The sequence below is a fragment of the Lampetra fluviatilis genome, chromosome 47, assembly GCF_964198595.1.
Source record: "Lampetra fluviatilis chromosome 47, kcLamFluv1.1, whole genome shotgun sequence".
In the NCBI taxonomy this organism is placed as follows: domain Eukaryota; kingdom Metazoa; phylum Chordata; class Hyperoartia; order Petromyzontiformes; family Petromyzontidae; genus Lampetra; species Lampetra fluviatilis.
In genome coordinates, this window is record NC_136321.1 from 3,653,760 (window position 1) to 3,675,754 (window position 21,995).

A 21,995-nucleotide genomic window follows, 5' to 3' on the forward strand; every position below is an offset into this window, starting at 1 on the left:
AACTGTGACGGAATTTTCACAATAAACGACAAACAACATGTACTACCAAAACACGAGGGCTTTGTGTGGGGGGGGGGGGTATTCCCTCCCGTTGTAACACGCGAGATGAAGCCATTAAACCCTCCCTCCCCACCGTGTGGCCCGACTTGGATGCAGGCAACAGTCTGGTATGGACTGCACCCAAGCACATTGTAGAGGGGCGTCTCGTTCCCCTCGTGTGTTACATCCCCATTGTGGCATCCTCCAGTCTCCCTGTGTGTCTCCATGCCCCCCGTGTCTCCATGTCCCCCTGTGTCCCCGTGTCTCCATGTCCCCCTGTGTCTCCATGCCCCCCGTGTCTCCGTGTCCCCCTGTGTCCCCGTGTCTCCATGCCCCCCGTGTCTCCGTGTCCCCCGTGTCTCCATGCCCCCCGTGTCTCCATGTCCCCCGTGTCTCCATGTCCCCCGTGTCTCCATGTCCCCCGTGTCTCCATGTCCCCCGTGTCTCCATGTCCCCCTGTGTCCCCGTGTCTCCATGTCCCCCGTGTCTCCATGTCCCCCGTGTCTCCATGTCCCCCGTGTCTCCATGCCCCCCGTGTCTCCATGTCCCCCTGTGTCCCCGTGTCTCCATGTCCCCCGTGTCTCCATGTCCCCCGTGTCTCCATGTCCCCCTGTGTCCCCGTGTCTCCATGTCCCCCGTGTCTCCATGTCCCCCGTGTCTCCATGTCCCCGTGTCTCCATGCCCCCCGTGTCTCCATGCCCCCCGTGTCTCCATGCCCCCCGTGTCCCCGTGTCTCCATGCCCCCGTGTCTCCATGCCCCCGTGTCTCCATGTCCCCCGTGTCCCCGTGTCTCCATGCCCCCGTGTCTCCATGCCCCCCGTGTCTCCATGCCCCCCGTGTCTCCATGCCCCCCGTGTCCCCGTGTCTCCATGCCCCCGTGTCTCCATGCCCCCGTGTCTCCATGCCCCCCGTGTCCCCGTGTCTCCATGCCCCCGTGTCTCCATGCCCCCCGTGTCTCCATGCCCCCCGTGTCCCCGTGTCTCCATGCCCCCGTGTCTCCATGCCCCCCGTGTCTCCATGCCCCCCGTGTCCCCGTGTCTCCATGTCCCCGTGTCTCCATGCCCCCCGTGTCTCCATGCCCCCCGTGTCTCCATGCCCCCCGTGTCCCCGTGTCTCCATGTCCCCCGTGTCTCCATGTCCCCGTGTCTCCATGCCCCCCGTGTCTCCATGCCCCCCGTGTCCCCGTGTCTCCATGCCCCCCGTGTCTCCATGCCCCCCGTGTCCCCGTGTCTCCATGTCCCCCGTGTCTCCATGCCCCCCGTGTCTCCATGCCCCCCGTGTCTCCATGCCCCCCGTGTCCCCGTGTCTCCATGTCCCCCGTGTCTCCATGTCCCCGTGTCTCCATGCCCCCCGTGTCTCCATGCCCCCCATGTCCCCGTGTCTCCATGTCCCCCGTGTCTCCATGTCCCCGTGTCTCCATGCCCCCCGTGTCTCCATGTCCCCCGTGTCTCCATGTCCCCCGTGTCTCCATGTCCCCGTGTCTCCATGCCCCCCGTGTCTCCATGCCCCCCGTGTCTCCATGCCCCCCGTGTCCCCGTGTCTCCATGCCCCCGTGTCTCCATGCCCCCGTGTCTCCATGTCCCCCGTGTCCCCGTGTCTCCATGCCCCCGTGTCTCCATGCCCCCCGTGTCTCCATGCCCCCCGTGTCTCCATGCCCCCCGTGTCCCCGTGTCTCCATGCCCCCGTGTCTCCATGCCCCCGTGTCTCCATGCCCCCCGTGTCTCCGTGTCTCCATGCCCCCGTGTCTCCATGCCCCCCGTGTCTCCATGCCCCCCGTGTCCCCGTGTCTCCATGCCCCCGTGTCTCCATGCCCCCCGTGTCTCCATGCCCCCCGTGTCCCCGTGTCTCCATGTCCCCGTGTCTCCATGCCCCCCGTGTCTCCATGCCCCCCGTGTCTCCATGCCCCCCGTGTCCCCGTGTCTCCATGTCCCCCGTGTCTCCATGTCCCCGTGTCTCCATGCCCCCCGTGTCTCCATGCCCCCCGTGTCCCCGTGTCTCCATGCCCCCCGTGTCTCCATGCCCCCCGTGTCCCCGTGTCTCCATGTCCCCCGTGTCTCCATGCCCCCCGTGTCTCCATGCCCCCCGTGTCTCCATGCCCCCCGTGTCCCCGTGTCTCCATGTCCCCCGTGTCTCCATGTCCCCGTGTCTCCATGCCCCCCGTGTCTCCATGCCCCCCATGTCCCCGTGTCTCCATGTCCCCCGTGTCTCCATGTCCCCGTGTCTCCATGCCCCCCGTGTCTCCATGTCCCCCGTGTCTCCATGTCCCCCGTGTCTCCATGTCCCCGTGTCTCCATGCCCCCCGTGTCTCCATGCCCCCCGTGTCTCCATGCCCCCCGTGTCCCCGTGTCTCCATGCCCCCCGTGTCTCCATGTCCCCGTGTCTCCATGTCCCCCGTGTCTCCATGCCCCCCGTGTCTCCATGTCCCCGTGTCTCCATGTCCCCGTGTCTCCATGCCCCCCGTGTCTCCATGCCCCCCGTGTCTCCATGTCCCCCGTGTCTCCATGTCCCCGTGTCTCCATGTCCCCGTGTCTCCATGCCCCCGTGTCTCCATGTCCCCCGTGTCTCCATGTCCCCGTGTCTCCATGTCCCCCGTGTCTCCATGTCCCCGTGTCTCCATGCCCCCGTGTCTCCATGTCCCCCGTGTCTCCATGTCCCCGTGTCTCCATGTCCCCCGTGTCTCCATGTCCCCGTGTCTCCATGCCCCCCGTGTCTCCATGCCCCCCGTGTCTCCATGTCCCCCGTGTCTCCATGTCTCCATGTCCCCCGTGTCTCCATGTCCCCGTGTCTCCATGCCCCCCGTGTCCCCGTGTCTCCATGCCCCCCGTGTCTCCATGTCCCCCGTGTCTCCATGTCCCCCGTGTCTCCATGTCCCCGTGTCTCCATGCCCCCCGTGTCTCCATGCCCCCCGTGTCTCCATGCCCCCCGTGTCCCCGTGTCTCCATGCCCCCCGTGTCTCCATGCCCCCCGTGTCCCCGTGTCTCCATGCCCCCCGTGTCTCCATGTCCCCGTGTCTCCATGTCCCCCGTGTCTCCATGCCCCCCGTGTCTCCATGTCCCCGTGTCTCCATGTCCCCGTGTCTCCATGCCCCCCGTGTCTCCATGCCCCCCGTGTCTCCATGTCCCCCGTGTCTCCATGTCCCCGTGTCTCCATGCCCCCCGTGTCTCCATGTCCCCCGTGTCTCCATGTCCCCGTGTCTCCATGTCCCCGTGTCTCCATGCCCCCGTGTCTCCATGTCCCCCGTGTCTCCATGTCCCCGTGTCTCCATGTCCCCCGTGTCTCCATGTCCCCGTGTCTCCATGCCCCCGTGTCTCCATGTCCCCCGTGTCTCCATGTCCCCGTGTCTCCATGTCCCCCGTGTCTCCATGTCCCCGTGTCTCCATGCCCCCCGTGTCTCCATGCCCCCCGTGTCTCCATGTCCCCCGTGTCTCCATGTCTCCATGTCCCCCGTGTCTCCATGCCCCCCGTGTCTCCATGCCCCCCGTGTCCCCGTGTCTTCATGCCCCCCGTGTCTTCATGCCCCCCGTGTCTCCATGCCCCCCGTGTCTCCATGTCCCCCGTGTCTCCATGTCTCCATGTCCCCCGTGTCTCCATGTCCCCCGTGTCTCCATGCCCCCCGTGTCTTCATGCCCCCCGTGTCTCCATGCCCCCCGTGTCTCCATGTCCCCCGTGTCTCCATGTCTCCATGTCCCCCGTGTCTCCATGTCCCCCGTGTCTCCATGCCCCCCGTGTCTTCATGTCCCCCGTGTCCCCGTGTCTCCATGCCCCCCGTGTCTCCATGCCCCCCGTGTCCCCGTGTCTCCATGCCCCCGTGTCTCCATGCCCCCCGTGTCTCCATGTCCCCCGTGTCTCCATGTCCCCCGTGTCCCCGTGTCTCCATGCCCCCCGTGTCTCCATGTCCCCGTGTCTCCATGCCCCCCGTGTCTCCATGTCCCCGTGTCTCCATGCCCCCCGTGTCTCCATGCCCCCCGTGTCTCCATGCCCCCCGTGTCTCCATGCCCCCCGTGTCCCCGTGTCTCCATGCCCCCCGTGTCCCCGTGTCTCCATGCCCCCCGTGTCTTCATGCCCCCCGTGTCTCCATGCCCCCCGTGTCTCCATGTCCCCCGTGTCTCCATGCCCCCCGTGTCCCCGTGTCTCCATGCCCCCCGTGTCTTCATGCCCCCCGTGTCTCCATGTCCCCCGTGTCTCCATGTCCCCGTGTCTCCATGCCCCCCGTGTCTCCATGCCCCCCGTGTCCCCGTGTCTCCATGCCCCCCGTGTCTCCATGCCCCCCGTGTCCCCGTGTCTCCATGCCCCCCGTGTCTCCATGCCCCCCGTGTCCCCGTGTCTCCATGCCCCCCGTGTCTTCATGCCCCCCGTGTCCCCGTGTCTCCATGCCCCCCGTGTCTCCATGCCCCCCGTGTCTTCATGCCCCCCGTGTCTCCATGCCCCCCGTGTCTCCATGCCCCCCGTGTCTCCATGCCCCCCGTGTCTTCATGCCCCCCGTGTCTCCATGCCCCCCGTGTCTCCATGCCCCCCGTGTCTCCATGCCCCCCGTGTCCCCGTGTCTCCATGCCCCCCGTGTCTTCATGCCCCCCGTGTCCCCGTGTCTCCATGCCCCCCGTGTCTCCATGCCCCCCGTGTCTTCATGCCCCCCGTGTCTCCATGCCCCCCGTGTCTCCATGCCCCCCGTGTCTCCATGCCCCCCGTGTCTTCATGCCCCCCGTGTCTCCATGCCCCCCGTGTCTTCATGCCCCCCGTGTCCCCGTGTCTCCATGCCCCCCGTGTCTTCATGCCCCCCGTGTCTCCATGCCCCCCGTGTCTCCATGTCCCCCGTGTCCCCGTGTCTCCATGCCCCCCGTGTCTCCATGCCCCCCGTGTCTCCATGCCCCCCGTGTCTCCATGCCCCCCGTGTCTCCATGCCCCCCGTGTCTCCATGCCCCCCGTGTCTCCATGCCCCCCGTGTCTCCATGCCCCCCGTGTCTCCATGCCCCCCGTGTCTCCATGTCCCCCGTGTCTTCATGCCCCCCGTGTCCCCGTGTCTCCATGCCCCCCGTGTCTTCATGCCCCCCGTGTCTCCATGTCCCCCGTGTCTTCATGCCCCCCGTGTCTCCATGCCCCCCGTGTCTTCATGCCCCCCGTGTCTCCATGCCCCCCGTGTCTCCATGCCCCCCGTGTCCCCGTGTCTTCATGCCCCCCGTGTCCCCGTGTCTCCATGTCCCCCGTGTCTCCATGCCCCCCGTGTCTCCGTGTCTCCATGTCCCCTGTGTCTCCATGTCCCCTGTGTCTCCATGTCCCCCGTGTCTCCATGCCCCCCATGTCCCCGTGTCTCCATGCCCCCCGTGTCTCCATGCCCCTCGTGTCTCCATGTCCCCCGTGTCTCCATGCCCCCTTGTCTCCATGCCCCCCGTGTCTCCGTGTCTCCATGTCCCCTGTGTCTCCATGTCCCCCGTGTCTCCATGCCCCCCATGTCCCCGTGTCTCCATGTCCCCCGTGTCTCCATGCCCCCCGTGTCCCCGTGTCTCCATGTCCCCTGTGTCTCCATGTCCCCCATGTCCCCGTGTCTCCATGTCCCCCGTGTCTCCATGCTCCCCGTGTCCCCGTGTCTCCATGTCCCCCGTGTCTCCATGTCCCCTGTGTCTCCATGTCCCCCATGTCCCCGTGTCTCCATGTCCCCCGTGTCTCCATGCCCCCCGTGTCCCCGTGTCTCCATGTCCCCCGTGTCTCCATGCCCCCCGTGTCCCCGTGTCTCCATGCCCCCCGTGTCTCCATGCCCCCCGTGTCCCCGTGTCTCCATGCCCCCCGTGTCTCCATGCCCCCCGTGTCTCCGTGTCTCCATGTCCCCTGTGTCTCCATGTCCCCCGTGTCTCCATGCCCCCCATGTCCCCGTGTCTCCATGTCCCCCGTGTCTCCATGCCCCCCGTGTCCCCGTGTCTCCATGTCCCCTGTGTCTCCATGTCCCCCATGTCCCCGTGTCTCCATGTCCCCCGTGTCTCCATGCCCCCCGTGTCCCCGTGTCTCCATGTCCCCCGTGTCTCCATGTCCCCTGTGTCTCCATGTCCCCCATGTCCCCGTGTCTCCATGTCCCCCGTGTCTCCATGCCCCCCGTGTCCCCGTGTCTCCATGTCCCCCGTGTCTCCATGCCCCCCGTGTCCCCGTGTCTCCATGCCCCCCGTGTCTCCATGTCCCCTGTGTCTCCATGTCCCCCATGTCCCCGTGTCTCCATGTCCCCTGTGTCTCCATGCCCCCCGTGTCCCCGTGTCTCCATGCCCCCCGTGTCTCCATGCCCCCCGTGTCCCCGTGTCTCCATGCCCCCTTGTCTCCATGTCCCCCGTGTCTCCATGCCCCCCGTGTCCCCGTGTCTCCATGTCCCCCGTGTCTCCATGTCCCCTGTGTCTCCATGTCCCCCATGTCCCCGTGTCTCCATGTCCCCTGTGTCTCCATGCCCCCCGTGTCCCCGTGTCTCCATGTCCCCGTGTCTCCATGTCCCCCGTGTCTCCATGCCCCCCGTGTCCCCGTGTCTCCATGCCCCCCGTGTCTGCATGTCCCCCGTGTCCCCGTGTCTCCATGTCCCCCGTGTCTCCATGCCCCCCATGTCCCCGTGTCTCCATGCCCCCTTGTCTCCATGCCCCCCGTGTCTCCATGTCCCCCGTGTCTCCATGCCCCCCGTGTCCCCGTGTCTCCATGTCCCCTGTGTCTCCATGTCCCCCGTGTCTCCATGCCCCCCATGTCCCCGTGTCTCCATGCCCCCCGTGTCTCCATGCCCCCCATGTCCCCGTGTCTCCATGCCCCCTTGTCTCCATGCCCCCCGTGTCTCCATGTTCCCGTGTCTCCATGCCCCCCGTGTCTCCATGTCCCCCGTGTCTCCATGCCCCCCGTGTCCCCGTGTCTCCATGCCCCCCGTGTCTCCATGCCCCCCGTGTCTCCATGTCCCCCGTGTCTCCATGCCCCCCGTGTCTCCATGCCCCCCGTGTCTCCATGTCCCCCGTGTCTCCATGCCCCCCGTGTCTTCATGCCCCCCGTGTCTCCATGCCCCCTTGTCTCCATGCCCCCCGTGTCTCCATGTCCCCCGTGTCTCCATGCCCCCCGTGTCCCCGTGTCTCCATGCCCCCCGTGTCTCCATGCCCCCCGTGTCTCCATGTCCCCCATGTCTCCATGTCCCCCATGTCCCCGTGTCTCCATGCCCCCCATGTCTCCATGTCCCCCATGTCTCCATGTCCCCCATGTCCCCGTGTCTCCATGCCCCCCGTGTCTCCATGTCCCCCATGTCTCCATGCCCCCCATGTCCCCGTGTCTCCATGCCCCCGTGTCTCCATGCCCCCCGTGTCTCCATGTCCCCCTTGTCCCCGTGTCTCCATGCCCCCCGTGTCTCCATGCCCCCCGTGTCTCCATGCCCCCCGTGTCTCCATGTCCCCCATGTCCCCGTGTCTCCATGCCCCCCATGTCTCCATGTCCCCCATGTCTCCATGTCCCCCATGTCCCCGTGTCTCCATGCCCCCCGTGTCTCCATGTCCCCCATGTCTCTATGCCCCCCATGTCCCCGTGTCTCCATGCCCCCCGTGTCTCCATGTCCCCCATGTCCCCGTGTCTCCATGCCCCCCGTGTCTCCATGCCCCCCGTGTCTCCATGCCCCCCATGTCCCCGTGTCTCCATGCCCCCCGTGTCTCCATGTCCCCCGTGTCCCCGTGTCTCCATGCCCCCCATGTCCCCGTGTCTCCATGCCCCCCGTGTCTCCATGTCCCCCGTGTCCCCGTGTCTCCATGCCCCCCATGTCCCCGTGTCTCCATGCCCCCCATGTCCCCGTGTCTCCATGCCCCCCATGTCCCCGTGTCTCCATGCCCCCCGTGTCTCCATGTCCCCCGTGTCCCCGTGTCTCCATGCCCCCCATGTCCCCGTGTCTCCATGCCCCCCATGTCCCCGTGTCTCCATGCCCCCCATGTCCCCGTGTCTCCATGCCCCCCGTGTCTCCATGCCCCCCATGTCCCCGTGTCTCCATGCCCCCCGTGTCTCCATGTCCCCCGTATCCCCGTGTCTCCATGCCCCCCATGTCCCCGTGTCTCCATGCCCCCCATGTCCCCGTGTCTCCATGCCCCCCGTGTCTCCATGTCCCCCGTGTCCCCGTGTCTCCATGCCCCCCATGTCCCCGTGTCTCCATGTCCCCCATGTCTCCATGTCCCCCATGTCCCCGTGTCTCCATGCCCCCCATGTCCCCGTGTCTCCATGCCCCCCGTGTCTCCATGCCCCCCGTGTCTCCATGCCCCCCATGTCCCCGTGTCTCCATGCCCCCGTGTCTCCATGCCCCCCGTGTCTCCATGTCCCCCGTGTCCCCGTGTCTCCATGCCCCCCGTGTCTCCATGCCCCCGTGTCTCCATGCCCCCCGTGTCCCCGTGTCTCCATGCCCCCCGTGTCTCCATGTCCCCCGTGTCTCCATGCCCCCCGTGTCCCCGTGTCTCCATGCCCCCCGTGTCTCCATGCCCCCGTGTCTCCATGCCCCCGTGTCCCCGTGTCTCCATGCCCCCCGTGTCTCCATGCCCCCCGTGTCTCCATGCCCCCCGTGTCCCCGTGTCTCCATGCCCCCCGTGTCTCCATGTCCCCCGTGTCTCCATGCCCCCCGTGTCCCTGTGTCTCCATGCCCTCCGTGTCTCCATGCCCCCCGTGTCCCCATGCCCCCGTGTCTCCATGCCCCCCGTGTCTCCGTGTCTCCATGCCCCCCGTGTCTCCATGCCCCCTTGTCTCCATGCCCCCCGTGTCTCCATGCCCCCCGTGTCCCTGTGTCTCCATGCCCCCCGTGTCTCCATGCCCCCTTGTCTCCATGCCCCCCGTGTCCCTGTGTCTCCATGCCCCCTTGTCTCCATGCCCCCCGTGTCTCCATGCCCCCCGTGTCTCCATGCCCCCCGTGTCCCCGTGTCTCCATGCCCCCCGTGTCTCCATGCCCCCCGTGTCCCCGTGTCTCCATGCCCCCTTGTCTCCATGCCCCCCGTGTCTCCATGCCCCCCGTGTCTCCATGCCCCCCGTGTCCCCGTGTCTCCATGCCCCCCGTGTCTCCATGCCCCCCGTGTCTCCATGCCCCCCGTGTCTCCATGCCCCCCGTGTCCCCGTGTCTCCATGTCCCCTGTGTCTCCATGTCCCCCGTGTCTCCATGCCCCCCGTGTCCCCGTGTCTCCATGTCCCCTGTGTCTCCATGCCCCCCGTGTTTCCATGCCCCCCATGTCCCCGTGTCTCCATGTCCCCTGTGTCTCCATGTCCCCCGTGTCTCCATGCCCCCCGTGTCCCCGTGTCTCCATGTCCCCTGTGTCTCCATGTCCCCCGTGTCTCCATGCCCCCCGTGTCCCCGTGTCTCCATGTCCCCGTGTCTCCATGCCCCCCGTGTCTCCATGCCCCCCGTGTCCCCGTGTCTCCATGCCCCCTTGTCTCCATGCCCCCCGTGTCTCCATGCCCCCCGTGTCTCCATGTCCCCCGTGTCTCCATGCCCCCTTGTCTCCATGCCCCCCGTGTCTCCATGTCCCCCGTGTCTCCATGCCCCCCGTGTCTCCATGTCCCCCGTGTCCCCGTGTCTCCATGCCCCCTTGTCTCCATGCCCCCCGTGTCCCTGTGTCTCCATGCCCCCTTGTCTCCATGTCCCCCGTGTCCCTGTGTCTCCATGTCCCCCGTGTCTCCATGCCCCCCGTGTCTCCATGCCCCCCATATCTCCCCCGTGTCTCCATGTCCCCCGTGTCCCCCGTGACCCATGCCCCCCCTGACCTCCTTCCGGTGCCCTGTGCCACTGCGCAGTGGCACAGGGCAGCTGTAGCCGAGGTGGCGATGCCCCCCCCCCCCACGTCTCAATGCCCCCCCCCGTGCCCCCCACCGCCCCCCAGATAATGGAGAACCAGCAGCGGCGCCTGGACGCGCTGGCGCAGCAGCGCGCCGAGCAGGAGGCGGTGGAGCGGGAGCGGGCGGGCGGTGCGGCGCGCGAGCACCACGCTCTGCGGCTGCAGGCCGAGGAGCGCGACGCCAGAGTCCACGAGCTGCTTGTCGCCGTCAAGGGGGTGAGCGCACACACCGCGGGGGGCCGTTCGGGGGGGGGGGTGGGTGGATAAGTGACGGCGGGGTTCGTGGGAAGTGGGGTCGGGGGTCATCATTAGTTAAGGATGTCGGGGGGCGGAGGGGGATGGAGGGGGGGCAGGCTGAGATGTGTGGGGGGCTAAGGCCAAGTTGAATAGGGCAACCAAGCAGTGCTGTGTCCCCATGTCTCCCCCCAACCCCCCCCATGTGTGTCCCCATGTCCCCCCCGTGTTGTCCCCGTGACCCCCCCGTGTTGTCCCCGTGACCCCCCGTGTTGTCCCTGTGACCCCCCCGTGTTGTCCCCGTGACCCCCCCGTGCGTGTCTCCGTGGCGTGCCCCCCCCCCCCCCCCCCCCCCGAGTCTACGTATCTCTGTAACCTCGTGCCCTCACCTCCCCGTGTACCGCCCCCCCTCCCCTCCCCGCCACCCCACGTGACCTCGGTTCCACAGCTGACGGCCGAGAAGGAGGGGCTGTTCTCCCGCTGCCTGGAGCTGCAGGAGCGCCTTGAGGGGGCCGCGGGCCCTGGGGCCGAGGGCCCTGGTGACGAGGGCCCTGGGGACGAGGGCCCGGGGGAGGTCGTGGTGGAGGTCGTGACGGAGCTGTGCGCGGCGCAGCGGGAGATGCGCGTGCTGTGCGACGTGATGGCCGCCCACGCGCAGGGTCGCCAGCCCGACCTGTCCCAGCTGCTGGGCCTGCACGGTGAGTGCGTGTGAGGGCGCGCGGGGAGAGAGCGCCAATCGGAGGTGCGGAGCGTGGGGAGTAGGGGGGGACAGGTTGCTGGTACGGCTGAGAGCAGGGGGGGGTCTTTGTCTCCGTGGTGGCGGCCGCGGCGCCATGGAGGTGGCGTCGTGGGCGACCGGCGCCGAGGAAGGTCCAGGCCAGAGGTCGCAACCGGGTACCCGTACCCTACCCGATACCCGGCTACCCTGGTGCGGCCGGGTACGGGTAGGCCGTGAGTCACTGGTGAGTCACCGTTTGTCACTCATTTCCCAACGTCTTGTCTCTTCTCACAATTCAAGTTCCTAGAATCAACCCACCCGCGCCTGCAACATGGCTTCATCCCAGAGGTCGCAACCGGTTACCCGTACCCTACCCGATACCCGGCCGGGTACGGGTAGCCGGGTATCGGGTAGGGTACGGGTACCCGTTTGCGACCCTGGTGCGACCGGGTACGGGTAAGGAATCAAAACCCGTTTGCGACCTCTGGTCCAGGCCAGCAGCGGATTGACCACGGCTGACGACGATGGCGGCGTGTGAGCGGTGGTGCGGCGGTTAGCGGCGCGCTGCGCTACGGACCCGGGGTCCCGGGGTCCCGGGTTCGATTCCCCGCTCACGGTCAACGCCGGTGACGATTATCTGAACCGGTCCTGGGCCTCCGCTAGGTCGACTCGGCCTCAAACGATTACCCGGTGACGGTGTCTAAAGCATCGCCACCGGGGAGACAAAGGCGGCCGGGCGTGGTGCTGGCCACCCACTCCTCGTGTGCCGTGCCGGCCTTCATAGTTGCTACTCGCTAACAGCGCTTGCTCCTACAGTCTGTTAGGTTACATGGGGGATCTTTGTCTTTTGTTTCTGTGTGTCTGTCTGTGTGTGTGTGTCTGTCTGTGTCTGTGCGTCTGCCTGTGTGTGTGCATCTGCCTGTGTGTGCGTCTGTCTGTGTGTGTCTGTGCGTGTATGTAGTGGGGAGCGGTGGTGTCGCGGTTAGCGCTCTGCACTATGAACCTGGCGACCCGGGTTCGATTCCCGCTCACGGCCAACACCAGTGGCGATTATCTGAACCGGTCCTGGGCCTACCCTAGGTCGACTCAGCCTTAAATGAGTACCTGGTGCGATGTGTAGACATCGCCACCGGGGAGACAAAGGCGGCCGGGCGTGGTGTTGGCCACCCACCCCCTCGTGTGCCGACCTTTACAGGTGCTCGCTAACAGCACCTGCCCCTACGGTCTGTTAAGGCTACACGGGGGATCTTTGTCTCTTTTTTTGTCTTCGTGTGTCGCGTGCGGGGGCGGCAGCGGGGCCGGCGGTGACGTCCGCTGAGGAGGCGTCGTCGCGGGGCGACCGGTGCGGGCGCGTGGGCCGCGACGAGGAGCCGGGCGTGCCGCCTGCGTGCCGACGTGGAGGCGCTGAGGGCGGTGGTCGCCGACCGCTGCGCCCAGGACGTGGGGGACAGCTGCATCACCCAGTAGCGCCGCCGGCACCGGCACCGCCGCCGGCACCGGCACCGCCGCCGGCACCGCGTCCCTGCCGCCGGTGACGATGACGACGACGCTCGACGTCCGTTCGAAGAGGCCGCAGCGTCGCGGAGGGGCGGGGGCAGCAGCAGCGAAACTCTGGGCAAGGGGCGTGTCGAGTGTGCGTGTGTGTGCGTGCGTGTGTGCGTGCGTGCGTTCGAAAACCAATATGTGCCATCCTCTGGCACAGTGGGTGTGCGTGTGCCGGTTGTGCGGTCACCGCAGCCGAGTCAACCCACACACACGTGGCGTTCAAAAGTGCACCTAGCCTGGCACAAGCGCTGCTGCTGCGGTGACCGTCTCCGTCACTTGGAGGGGAACGGTTCGAAAAGCTGCGATCGACTCGGGCGGTTGGTCGAACCGCGGCTGCTGCTGGAGAGAGCCCCTCCCCACTCCCCCCCCCACTCTCCCCCCTCCACTACCCCCCCCTCCCACCACACCACTACCCCCCCCTCCCACCACACCACCCAAAATGCCTGTGGCCTCGATGAATGTTGATAGAGGATTCGGAGCCAAATGTGCGGTCTTCCTAGAGCCACGCTCGCTTACACTCAAGGATGTATTCTGTTTATATTTGTCTATTTTAATACTGCGCTGCGAACGGCGGGAGGGGGGGCGTGGTGCCTAGGAACGAGCGACGCCAAATAAATAGTTAAACAATTAATTTAAATAAAAATAACGAGCCAAGCAGAGGAAGAGCCGTGGCGTATCAATAAAGCAGTGGCCACGAGCTGTAGAACTTTTACAAGTTCAGGTTGTTTATTTTAAATTGTTGTTGTTGTTGTTGCCGCGTAGAGATTCGTCGCGCGGAAGTTCCGTCTTGCTGGCGCGTGGACTGACGTACGAGGCAGCAATTCTGGGCTTGTTCCCGCGTGTGAGCTGCGGCTCGCGCACTGCGCCACGCAGTGCGCGAGTTCAATTCCCGCTCACGGCCACAAACGCCAGTGACCGAGTATCTGAAACAGGTTCTGGACCTCACCCTAGGTCGACTGGGCCTCAGATCAGTACCTGGCGCGGTGTGTAAACATCGCCACGAGGTGCTGGCCACCCACCCAACCTCTCGTGTGCCGTGCCGACCTTCATAGGTGCTCGCTAACAGCACTTGCCCCAGCAGTGTTTTTTTTTTGTTTTGAGGCACGTGTCTGCGCGTGTCAAAAATCGAAACGGCCTTTTTCCCGTCGCGACGGTGGCAGCCGGGGGCCAAAGCGTCGTAAAGGTCGCGGCGAGGCATGCAGCCTCGCAGCCACCGCCACCGCTGCCCCCTCTCTCCGCACTCCGCGCGCCGTCGTCCGTGATGGATGGGGGCGGTTCGTGTTTAGAGGGTTTCGGGTTCGAGTTCAGTTCAGGGCGGGGGTTAAGAGCGGGGTCGTGCGCGAAGACGAGCCGGTGTGTGAACAGCTGGGCGAGGTTGTCTGCTCATGGAGGTGGTTGTGTGATGGGTTACATGCCCGCTCCCCTCCAAACTTAAACACCCTCCCTTCCCCCCCCCCCCGCACTGGTCTCGTAGCAAAAGCCACAGTGGTCGTGAGAGGCGAATTGGATGCGGCGAGCCGTTGATGACCGAGTTCAAGTGCAGTCGGTTCTACGAGGACTGGCTGTGGTGTGGTGCGTCCGGTGTCCATATCAAAGTATTGTACGTAAAGTGTTTTGTACATACGTGTGTGTGTGTGTGCGTGTGTGTGGGGAGCGGTGGTGTAGCGGTTAGCGCGCTGCGCTACGAACCTGGCGACCCAAGTTCGATTCCCGCTCACGGCCAACACTCAGTGACGATTATTTGAGCCGGTCCTGGGCCTCGCCTAGGTCAACTCAGCCTCTAATGAGTACCTGGTGCGGTGCGTAAAACATCGCCACTGGGGAGACAAAGGCGGTCGGGCGTGGTGCTGGCCACCCACCTCCCTCGTGTGCCGTGCTGGCCTTCATAGGTGCTCGCTAACAGCACTTCCCCCTACAGTCTGTTAAGGCTATACGGGGGATCTTTGTTTTGTGTGTGTGTGTACACGTTTGTGATGGGGAATGCCAGTGTCGTGGTTAGCGCGCTGCGCTACGAAGCCGGCGATCCGAGTTCGATTCCTGCTCACGGCCAACATCGGTGACGAATATCCGAACCAGTCGTGGGCCTCCCCTAGGTCGACTCAGCAACAACAAGAATAATTTACATTTGTAAGGCGCGCGTTTCATCCGTAGATCCCAATGCCAATGTCTGTGGAAGCCACGAAACGAACAGAACCTGCAGGGTAAGGGGCCGTCCATAAATGACGTCACGATCAGACATTTGTGACGATGTGTGACGAGGGGGGGTGGGTGACAAATGTGACGTCACATCAAAATGCGCACCTTTAAATAAATATAGACAACACGTTCTACTTAATTAAATAGATTTTTTAATACATGTTTTCTCCTACAACAGAGTGCAGCGCCACATTTAATACGCACTACAATGACAATAGTGTAGTATTCTTGAATGAGGCAGAGACTTCGTAGAGGCCACACGCTTTTATTCCAATAACACTAGTCCTCCGGACTCACTGGGGGAACAGCCCAACCACACAACCTAGGGAGGTACAGCCTCCGGCTCTCTTCTCCTTACTCCCCTTCCCTAGCCTACAGCTACCCAGTTACTCTCCTTCCCTAGCCTATAGCTACTCAGCCCACTCAGTCCCAGCGGGGCGGCATCCTCGAGGCTTGGGGGTCCAGGATCTCCGGCCGCACCTCCTTCAGCTTCTCCTGAGATTCCCCCTCCGCTCTCCGGGAGCCGTCTTATATCTCCTCCCTCTGAGGGGCGGGGGTGTCTCGGGGCCCTGGCTCTCGCCAGCCCCCTCCCCTCAGAGCGGTTCCAACCACCTCTCGTCCCTGCCGGTCCGGACCGGTCCAGACCAGTACGTACCTCTCCCCTAGCTTGTGTGACCTGTGTGACCTGTGTCAACCTTGGTGTCAACCTTGACCACGACATCACCCCCCCCTACACAGCACGCAGCCGTCCCGGCTGCATCACTATCCACATCCCAACCCTAACTCGCGAACCAGGAATTCTGAACACGACAAGAACAATGCGTGAGCCTCAACACAACAGTAACAACAACAGAACAGCAACCACAACCGTCCCCAATAATTTACCCCAACCCCCCTGTACACAAGAACACCGCGGACACACCACACCAACGAACAAGGTGACTCGAACACCCAGGCTCCGCGAGGAGGCAGTGTGTCTGCGACAGGTCTCAGGAGAACCTGAGACCCTTCGAACGAGTCCGTGTGGCGGGTCCATCGCCAGAGGCCAGCGTTCCTTGCGGAGGGTCAGGAGGGCCCAAATGACGGGCGTCCGGCACGTCCCGAGGCCCCGGGGACAAAGCCCGCGAGCCGTCTTCCTGCTGGACAGGCGGCCGGCTCGCTTCCCGCTCCTCCGGTGAGGCCACCCTAGGTGGACTCACACCTGCAGCATCCGAAAGAGTGGCAGGGGGTGTCGGAACAACAAGGGGGTCGCGAGGCCCTTCCCCCAACCTGCCGGACACGTCACGCGGCCGGCCCCTGCGAGATGAAGATGTGTGAGTGCGTGGTGTGACATAGGGCTTCAGGCGCGAGGGGTGCACGTACCAAGAACGCCGTCCGCACGCGACCCTAACACACTGGTCCCGAACGACCCGAATAATGTCGACCGGCCCCCGCCAGGGCCGCAGCAATTTCGATGACGTTGACAGCGGCACCTGCGGGCAGTGCAGCCACGCCTTATCCCCTACCGCCCATTTATACCCCGTAACCCGGCGATCATACAGACGCTCATTGGCCCGTTGCCTTGCCCTGGAATTTTCCTGCGCGGCCACCCTCGCCTCGACCAACTTCCGAATATTGAACTGAGCGTGTTCGGACAGTTTCGAGCGAGACGCCGCCGACTGGACCCGCAATTGCACCTCCATGGGGGGGTCGACATCCCTGCCGTACATTAAGTAGAAGGGCGAATAGCCCGTGGCCGCGTGAGGCGCCAACCTATATGCGGCCAGAACTCCGGGAATCCTCAGGTCCCAATCCAACTGTGTGTCGTCTACCTGATGACACAACATAGAGGTAATGGTCCGGTGTAGACGTTCGACCATACCATCGGTCTGCGGGTGGTAGGGGGAAGTCCGGACCTTCTGCGTGCACAAAAGGTCACAAACCTCCCGCAGAAGATTGGACGAAAAGTTCTTTCCCTGGTCGGTTAGCAGCCGTTCCGGGGCGCCCTTATCCAGGACGTAGCCCTGGAGAAACGCCTCCGCAATGGCTGCCGCCGACTGGTTGGGGAGGGGCCAGGCCATAGGCCAACGGGTGAAATATTCAACCCCAACCAGCAGGTACTTATTACCCCGAGCGGTGACAGGGAAGGGACCCAGAATGTCAAGGGCCACCAGCTCGTTAACCCGGGACACCTGAATGGACTGAAGGGGTGGGCAAGCCGCCCTAGCCGGGTGTTTCCGCCGCGCACACTGCGTGCAACTATTCAAAAGGTCGGCGACATCGCGCGCCATTCCCGGCCAAAAAAAATCCAATTGCAGTGTAGCGAGCGTTTTGTGAATACCCAAATGCAGGATGCGTTCGTGCGCCGCCCACACGGCCCTGCCCCGCAGAGCGGTGGGGACGACGATTTTGTAACGCCCCGAGCTGGCGTCCCATGACATGAGGAGACCCTCCCGCAAGCTGACAGTACCTACCTTTCCCTGACAATCTCCCCCTCTCTCCGCACGACGGCGTAACCTGAGGAGGGAATTGTCTTCCATCTGGAACCGTCCCCATTCGTCCAGAGGCAGATCGAGGAGCGAGTCGCGAGCGACCAACACCTGTGAGTCCCCCTCGGTGACAGGTTCCCCATCGACCACCCCTGCTGCCGCCGCCAAGGGGGAAGCCGGAGCGGTACTCGTGGCCGATTTGCATCTCCCCGAGCCCATAAAACACGCGCACCCATCACCCGGAGGGAGGCGTGACAAGCCATCCGCGTTTGAATGTTGTGTCCCCTTCCGGTACACCACCGTGAACGTGTAGTCCTGTAGGACCTCAAGCCAACGTGACAGCTGGCCGGACGGCTGGTCTATTTTCAACGCATACTGTAGCGCGGCGTGATCTGAACGAACCGTAAAATGCCTACCGTATAGGTACGGTCGATATTGTTGAACAAACACGACAATCGCGAGCAGTTCGCGGCGGGTGACGCAATAACGTTGTTCTGCCGGAGACAGGACTCTACTGCCGTAGGCAACGACCCGTTCGACCCCGTTGACCACCTGCGAAAGCACCGCGCCGATGCCGGTATTGCTGGCATCGGTGTCCAGGATGAAGGGCAATGTGAAATCGGGATAGCATAAGGGAGGAGCTCGGACAAGGGCATCGCGAAGCGCCCTGAACGCCCTGTCTTCCTCTTCCCCCCAATGGAATTTAGCCCCCTTAGCCGTCAGAGCATGAAGGGGTTTGGCGATCGTCGCAAACCCCTCAACAAACCGGCGGTAATAGGACGCAAAGCCTATAAAGCTGCGGACTTCCCCCACAGACGTGGGCGTGGGCCACGTTCTTACACAGTCAGTTTTAGCAGGATCGGTGGCTATACCCGTAGAACTGACAACGTGGCCGAGGTACCGCACCGATTCACGCAACAGAAAACATTTCTGAGGCTTAAATTTAAGGTTAGCCGATCGCACTCTGAGAAATACAGCCCGCAGTCTGTCCAGATGTTCCTCAAACGTACGGCTGAAAATAATCACGTCGTCCAGATATATAAGACAAGAGTCCCACTGCAGGCCAGCGAGGACCAGTTCCATCAATCTCTGGAACGTCGCTGGAGCTGAGTGCAATCCCATGGGCAACCGATTGAACTGATAAAGGCCCTGTGGCGTACGAAACGCGGTCTTAGGTTTGGAAGCGTCATCCAAGGGCAGTTGCCAAAACCCCGACAAAAGGTCCAAGGTTGAAAAATACCGTGCCCCCGCCAAGGCATCGAGCGACTCGTCCATGCGAGGGAGCGGATACGCGTCCGCCAGCGAAACCTTGTTAAGCTTCCGAAAATCCACACAAAACCTCAAACTGCCATCATGTTTTTTAACAAGCACAATCGGCGCACCCCATGGGCTGTTGGAGGGAGCCACAATGTCAGCGGCAAGCATGTCATTCACTGCCAACCGGACATGTTCCTTCTCTGCCGGACTCAATCGGAACGGATTTTGCCGAATGGGAGCGGAATCTCCCGTATCAATGTGGTGTTTCAATAGATTAGTGCACCCAACATCGAATTTGTGTTTGCTAAAAACATCGGGAAATTCACGAAGCAACATGCGCAGCTTTAATCTTTGTGACTCTGAAAGATTTTCAGCCCCTGAACAGAGAGAATCCATCCATGCCTCATCGACACCCACCTGCGTCCCGAACGCCGGTGCCTCACCGACATGAGCCGCGACGGAGTCAGTGTGCAGCGGCAGCGACGCATGTGCAATGACAGCCCCTCGGTGCACGACCTTCGTCCGCAACCCCGCATTCAGCACCTGAATGAAGGGCTGTCCATCTCTAGGCACAAGCGTTTGTGCACCCACCATGTCCAACCCTCGCTCGGTCGTATTGGAAGGAGACAACAAAACCCCCGACGTAGCGTCTGCCTCCAGTGGTTTGCGTAACTGAAGCGGTATTAGCATCTGCGCACCCGGCGGAATCCGCACGGTTTCAGACGCCATAGCCGGAACAGTCGTGCAAGCTGTGCGCAGCCGGTTTGGTGAGGGCAGAAACGCCATCCGGCGGCCCGAAGGAAGCTCGATGCAGCCTTTGTCAATTAAAATTTTGATGGGCATCCTCCCCAAGAAGTCCGTACCCAACAAACAGGGAACGGCCAAGGCATCGGAAACCAAAACGGGACCAGATAATTTAATGTCGCCAATACAAATTTGTGCAGTTATTTGGCCAATAATCCCCAGGGAACCCCCATTCGCCGCAAAGCAAGGGACGGAGAACGGGGTGAGTGCCTGACATCTCTTTGGTAACACGTTGTATATGAGGTCTGAAATTATAGTAGCCGAAGCTCCCGTATCGACCAGCAATCGAAATTGAATTCCCTCAATATCCCCGAGAATAACCGACGAGCCCGTCGCCGCGGCCACGACCCTGTGGGCCAACTCGGACCACTGAACAGCGCGAAGTGGCCCCCGAACATCAGCCGCGTTCCGCTCCCCCCCCCTCAACGCAACGCGATTTAGTGGCGCGCCGATTGGCGGTGTATGCGGTGTATGAGATGCGGGCAGGGACCGTGTGCGTGAGGTGTCGCGACATGCCTGGGGTTCTTGTGGAGCGGCCGGTGGACGGGCGGACGATGGTGGACGACCCGGAGCTCGGCGCCGGGGTGCTGGGCAACCCGATGCCAGGTGACCCAGCTGGCCACAGTTGTAGCACGTGACGCGAGCCCACGCCCGCGGGGATCCGTGTCTCCTCCGGGTTTCCCCTTGGCGAGGCCGGTCGGCCCCCCTCCAACTGGCGGCCCGCTGCGACGCGAAGGCCTGGGTATCCGGGACCTCGTCAACTCTTGCAGCGGCGCACGCCGCCACCTGCCCATCCCGCTGGAGGAGCAACTCTGTGTGCAAGTAATGTGCCGCCCCCAGCGAGGAAAGGTTAGCTTCATCTTTGACGTGGACGGCAATCCTCAGTTCCCGAGCCAGCAGCAGCAACTTCTCAAGCACTATGGAGTCCAGGCCCACATCGTCCATTCGAGGATAGGCCGCTTGAGCCAACGCCATCAGTGCACTCTGATAGGCGAGGGGTGTCTCGTCCGCCTCCCTCCTCCGACTGGCGAAACGATGTCTTGTTTCGGATGGAGGTCCATACACTAAGGCCATCCGATTGAGGGCCTCCTGCAAGGTGGAGCGCTCCCTCCGTGGAATAAGGAGGAACGTGGCCAAGGCCACGTCGTCCAAGGCGGAAGGCAGGGCTCGGAGAGCGATGTCGGCAGACCACCCAGCCGTCTCGGCATTTGCCACGAAACGGCGTGAAAAAGCAGCCCAGTCCCCCCCCTTTGCCGCGAAAACCTGCAGCGAAGGCAAGCGCTGTTGCAGCGCCGGGATGTAGTCCCCCCTTGAAGACAGCAGCGTCCCAAGTGCAGTATTTGAAGCATCTTCCGGCGGCAAAATATCCGACCAAATCGGCGGGCACCTACCCGAAAACTCTGCTTCTCCCGATGTAAGGCCGCCGATGCCGGATGTGACGCGAGTCACCTGTGCCCCATGACCTCCTGGGCGGGTGACGTCATTTCCCCCGGAAGCGGTGACCCCCCCGGCGGAAGTGACGTCATCTCCGGCGGCCGCATTCCCAGCGGAAGTGACGTTTCCCCCTCCGGAGGCGATGTCAAAATTTTGCGCGGGAATGGCGCGTTTCTCGGCGGGAACCCGTCCCATCCTCCGGCCTGGTTCTCCACCCGGTGCTCCCGCTCCCCCCAGCGTGAGCTCGTCGAGGATGGAGGCAGCGGCATGGAGGAGATCGGCCAGCCGGGCATGGGCCGACTGGATCGCCCATCCCGACGTCGGCGGACTCCTGGAGGGCCCCGGAGAACCCGAGCCCGCCCCTGCAGACCCGTCCCCCGGAAATGGCGCTCCCGACTCCGGCTCAGCGTCGCCCTCGACGTCCTTCTCCTGGCCCCTGGTGAGCGCTTTCTGTCTTGTTTCCATGTTGGCGAGGTTCGTTGGCCGCTTCTAACACCAGTTGTAGTATTCTTGAATGAGGCAGAGACTTCGTAGAGGCCACACGCTTTTATTCCAATAACACTAGTCCTCCGGACTCACTGGGAGAACAGCCCAACCACACAACCTAGGGAGGTACAGCCTCCGGCTCTCTTCTCCTTACTCCCCTTCCCTAGCCTACAGCTACCCAGTTACTCTCCTTCCCTAGCCTATAGCTACTCAGCCCACTCAGTCCCAGCGGGGCGGCATCCTCGAGGCTTGGGGGTCCAGGATCTCCGGCCGCACCTCCTTCAGCTTCTCCTGAGATTCCCCCTCCGCTCTCCGGGAGCCGTCTTATATCTCCTCCCTCTGAGGGGCGGGGGTGTCTCGGGGCCCTGGCTCTCGCCAGCCCCCTCCCCTCAGAGCGGTTCCAACCACCTCTCGTCCCTGCCGGTCCGGACCGGTCCAGACCAGTACGTACCTCTCCCCTAGCTTGTGTGACCTGTGTGACCTGTGTCAACCTTGGTGTCAACCTTGACCACGACAATAGTTTAAAGCGATTTGAAGCATCATCATTAGACCTCCTTTGCCAGTACCAAAATTTAATAATAGGGGTTTTTCCCCTTTTTTCTGTCAACAAAACTGAAACCTTTTTACGAGGATTCATGTCTGCATTCACCACAATACCTGTAGTCAAAATGCAAAAAAAATACTATGATAATATATGCATTGTCCTTGAAACTGAGAAGCATGTTTTTTTTTGGGGGGGGGCAGCTTTGAGACGTCATATTTGAGGAGGGGGGGGGGTCTGACTTTTTGTGACGCCGTGTGACGAAGGGTTGGGGGGGGGCGTCAAAAATCATCCAAAATCGCGTGACGTCATTTATGGACGGCCCCTAAAGGACCAGAACTCATATCACAACCCTCTGAATTCGCTCTGGAGTCACGAGAAATATCGTGAACAAAACTTACGCAATTGCTGCCAATGCCCAGTATCACAACCCTCTGAATTCGCTCTGGAGTCACGAGAAATATCGTGAACAAAATTTACGCAAT

The 21,995-nt window shown here is 63.3% G+C and overlaps 1 protein-coding gene across 1 annotated transcript in view; it reads left to right on the plus strand.

Moving 5' to 3' along the window:
• LOC144947795 (centrosomal protein of 85 kDa-like) overlaps nucleotides 1-21,703 on the plus strand; it is a 71,389-nt gene extending 49,686 nt beyond the window's left edge. Inside the window, exons 10-12 of the mRNA XM_078877149.1 lie at nucleotides 9,873-10,043; nucleotides 10,510-10,759; nucleotides 12,073-21,703. Coding sequence (XP_078733275.1) covers nucleotides 9,873-10,043; nucleotides 10,510-10,759; nucleotides 12,073-12,314 — 663 coding nt within the window. The 3' untranslated portion in view covers nucleotides 12,315-21,703. The remainder of the gene's footprint in view (nucleotides 1-9,872; nucleotides 10,044-10,509; nucleotides 10,760-12,072) is intronic.
• The last annotated feature ends 292 nt before the right edge of the window (nucleotides 21,704-21,995 follow it).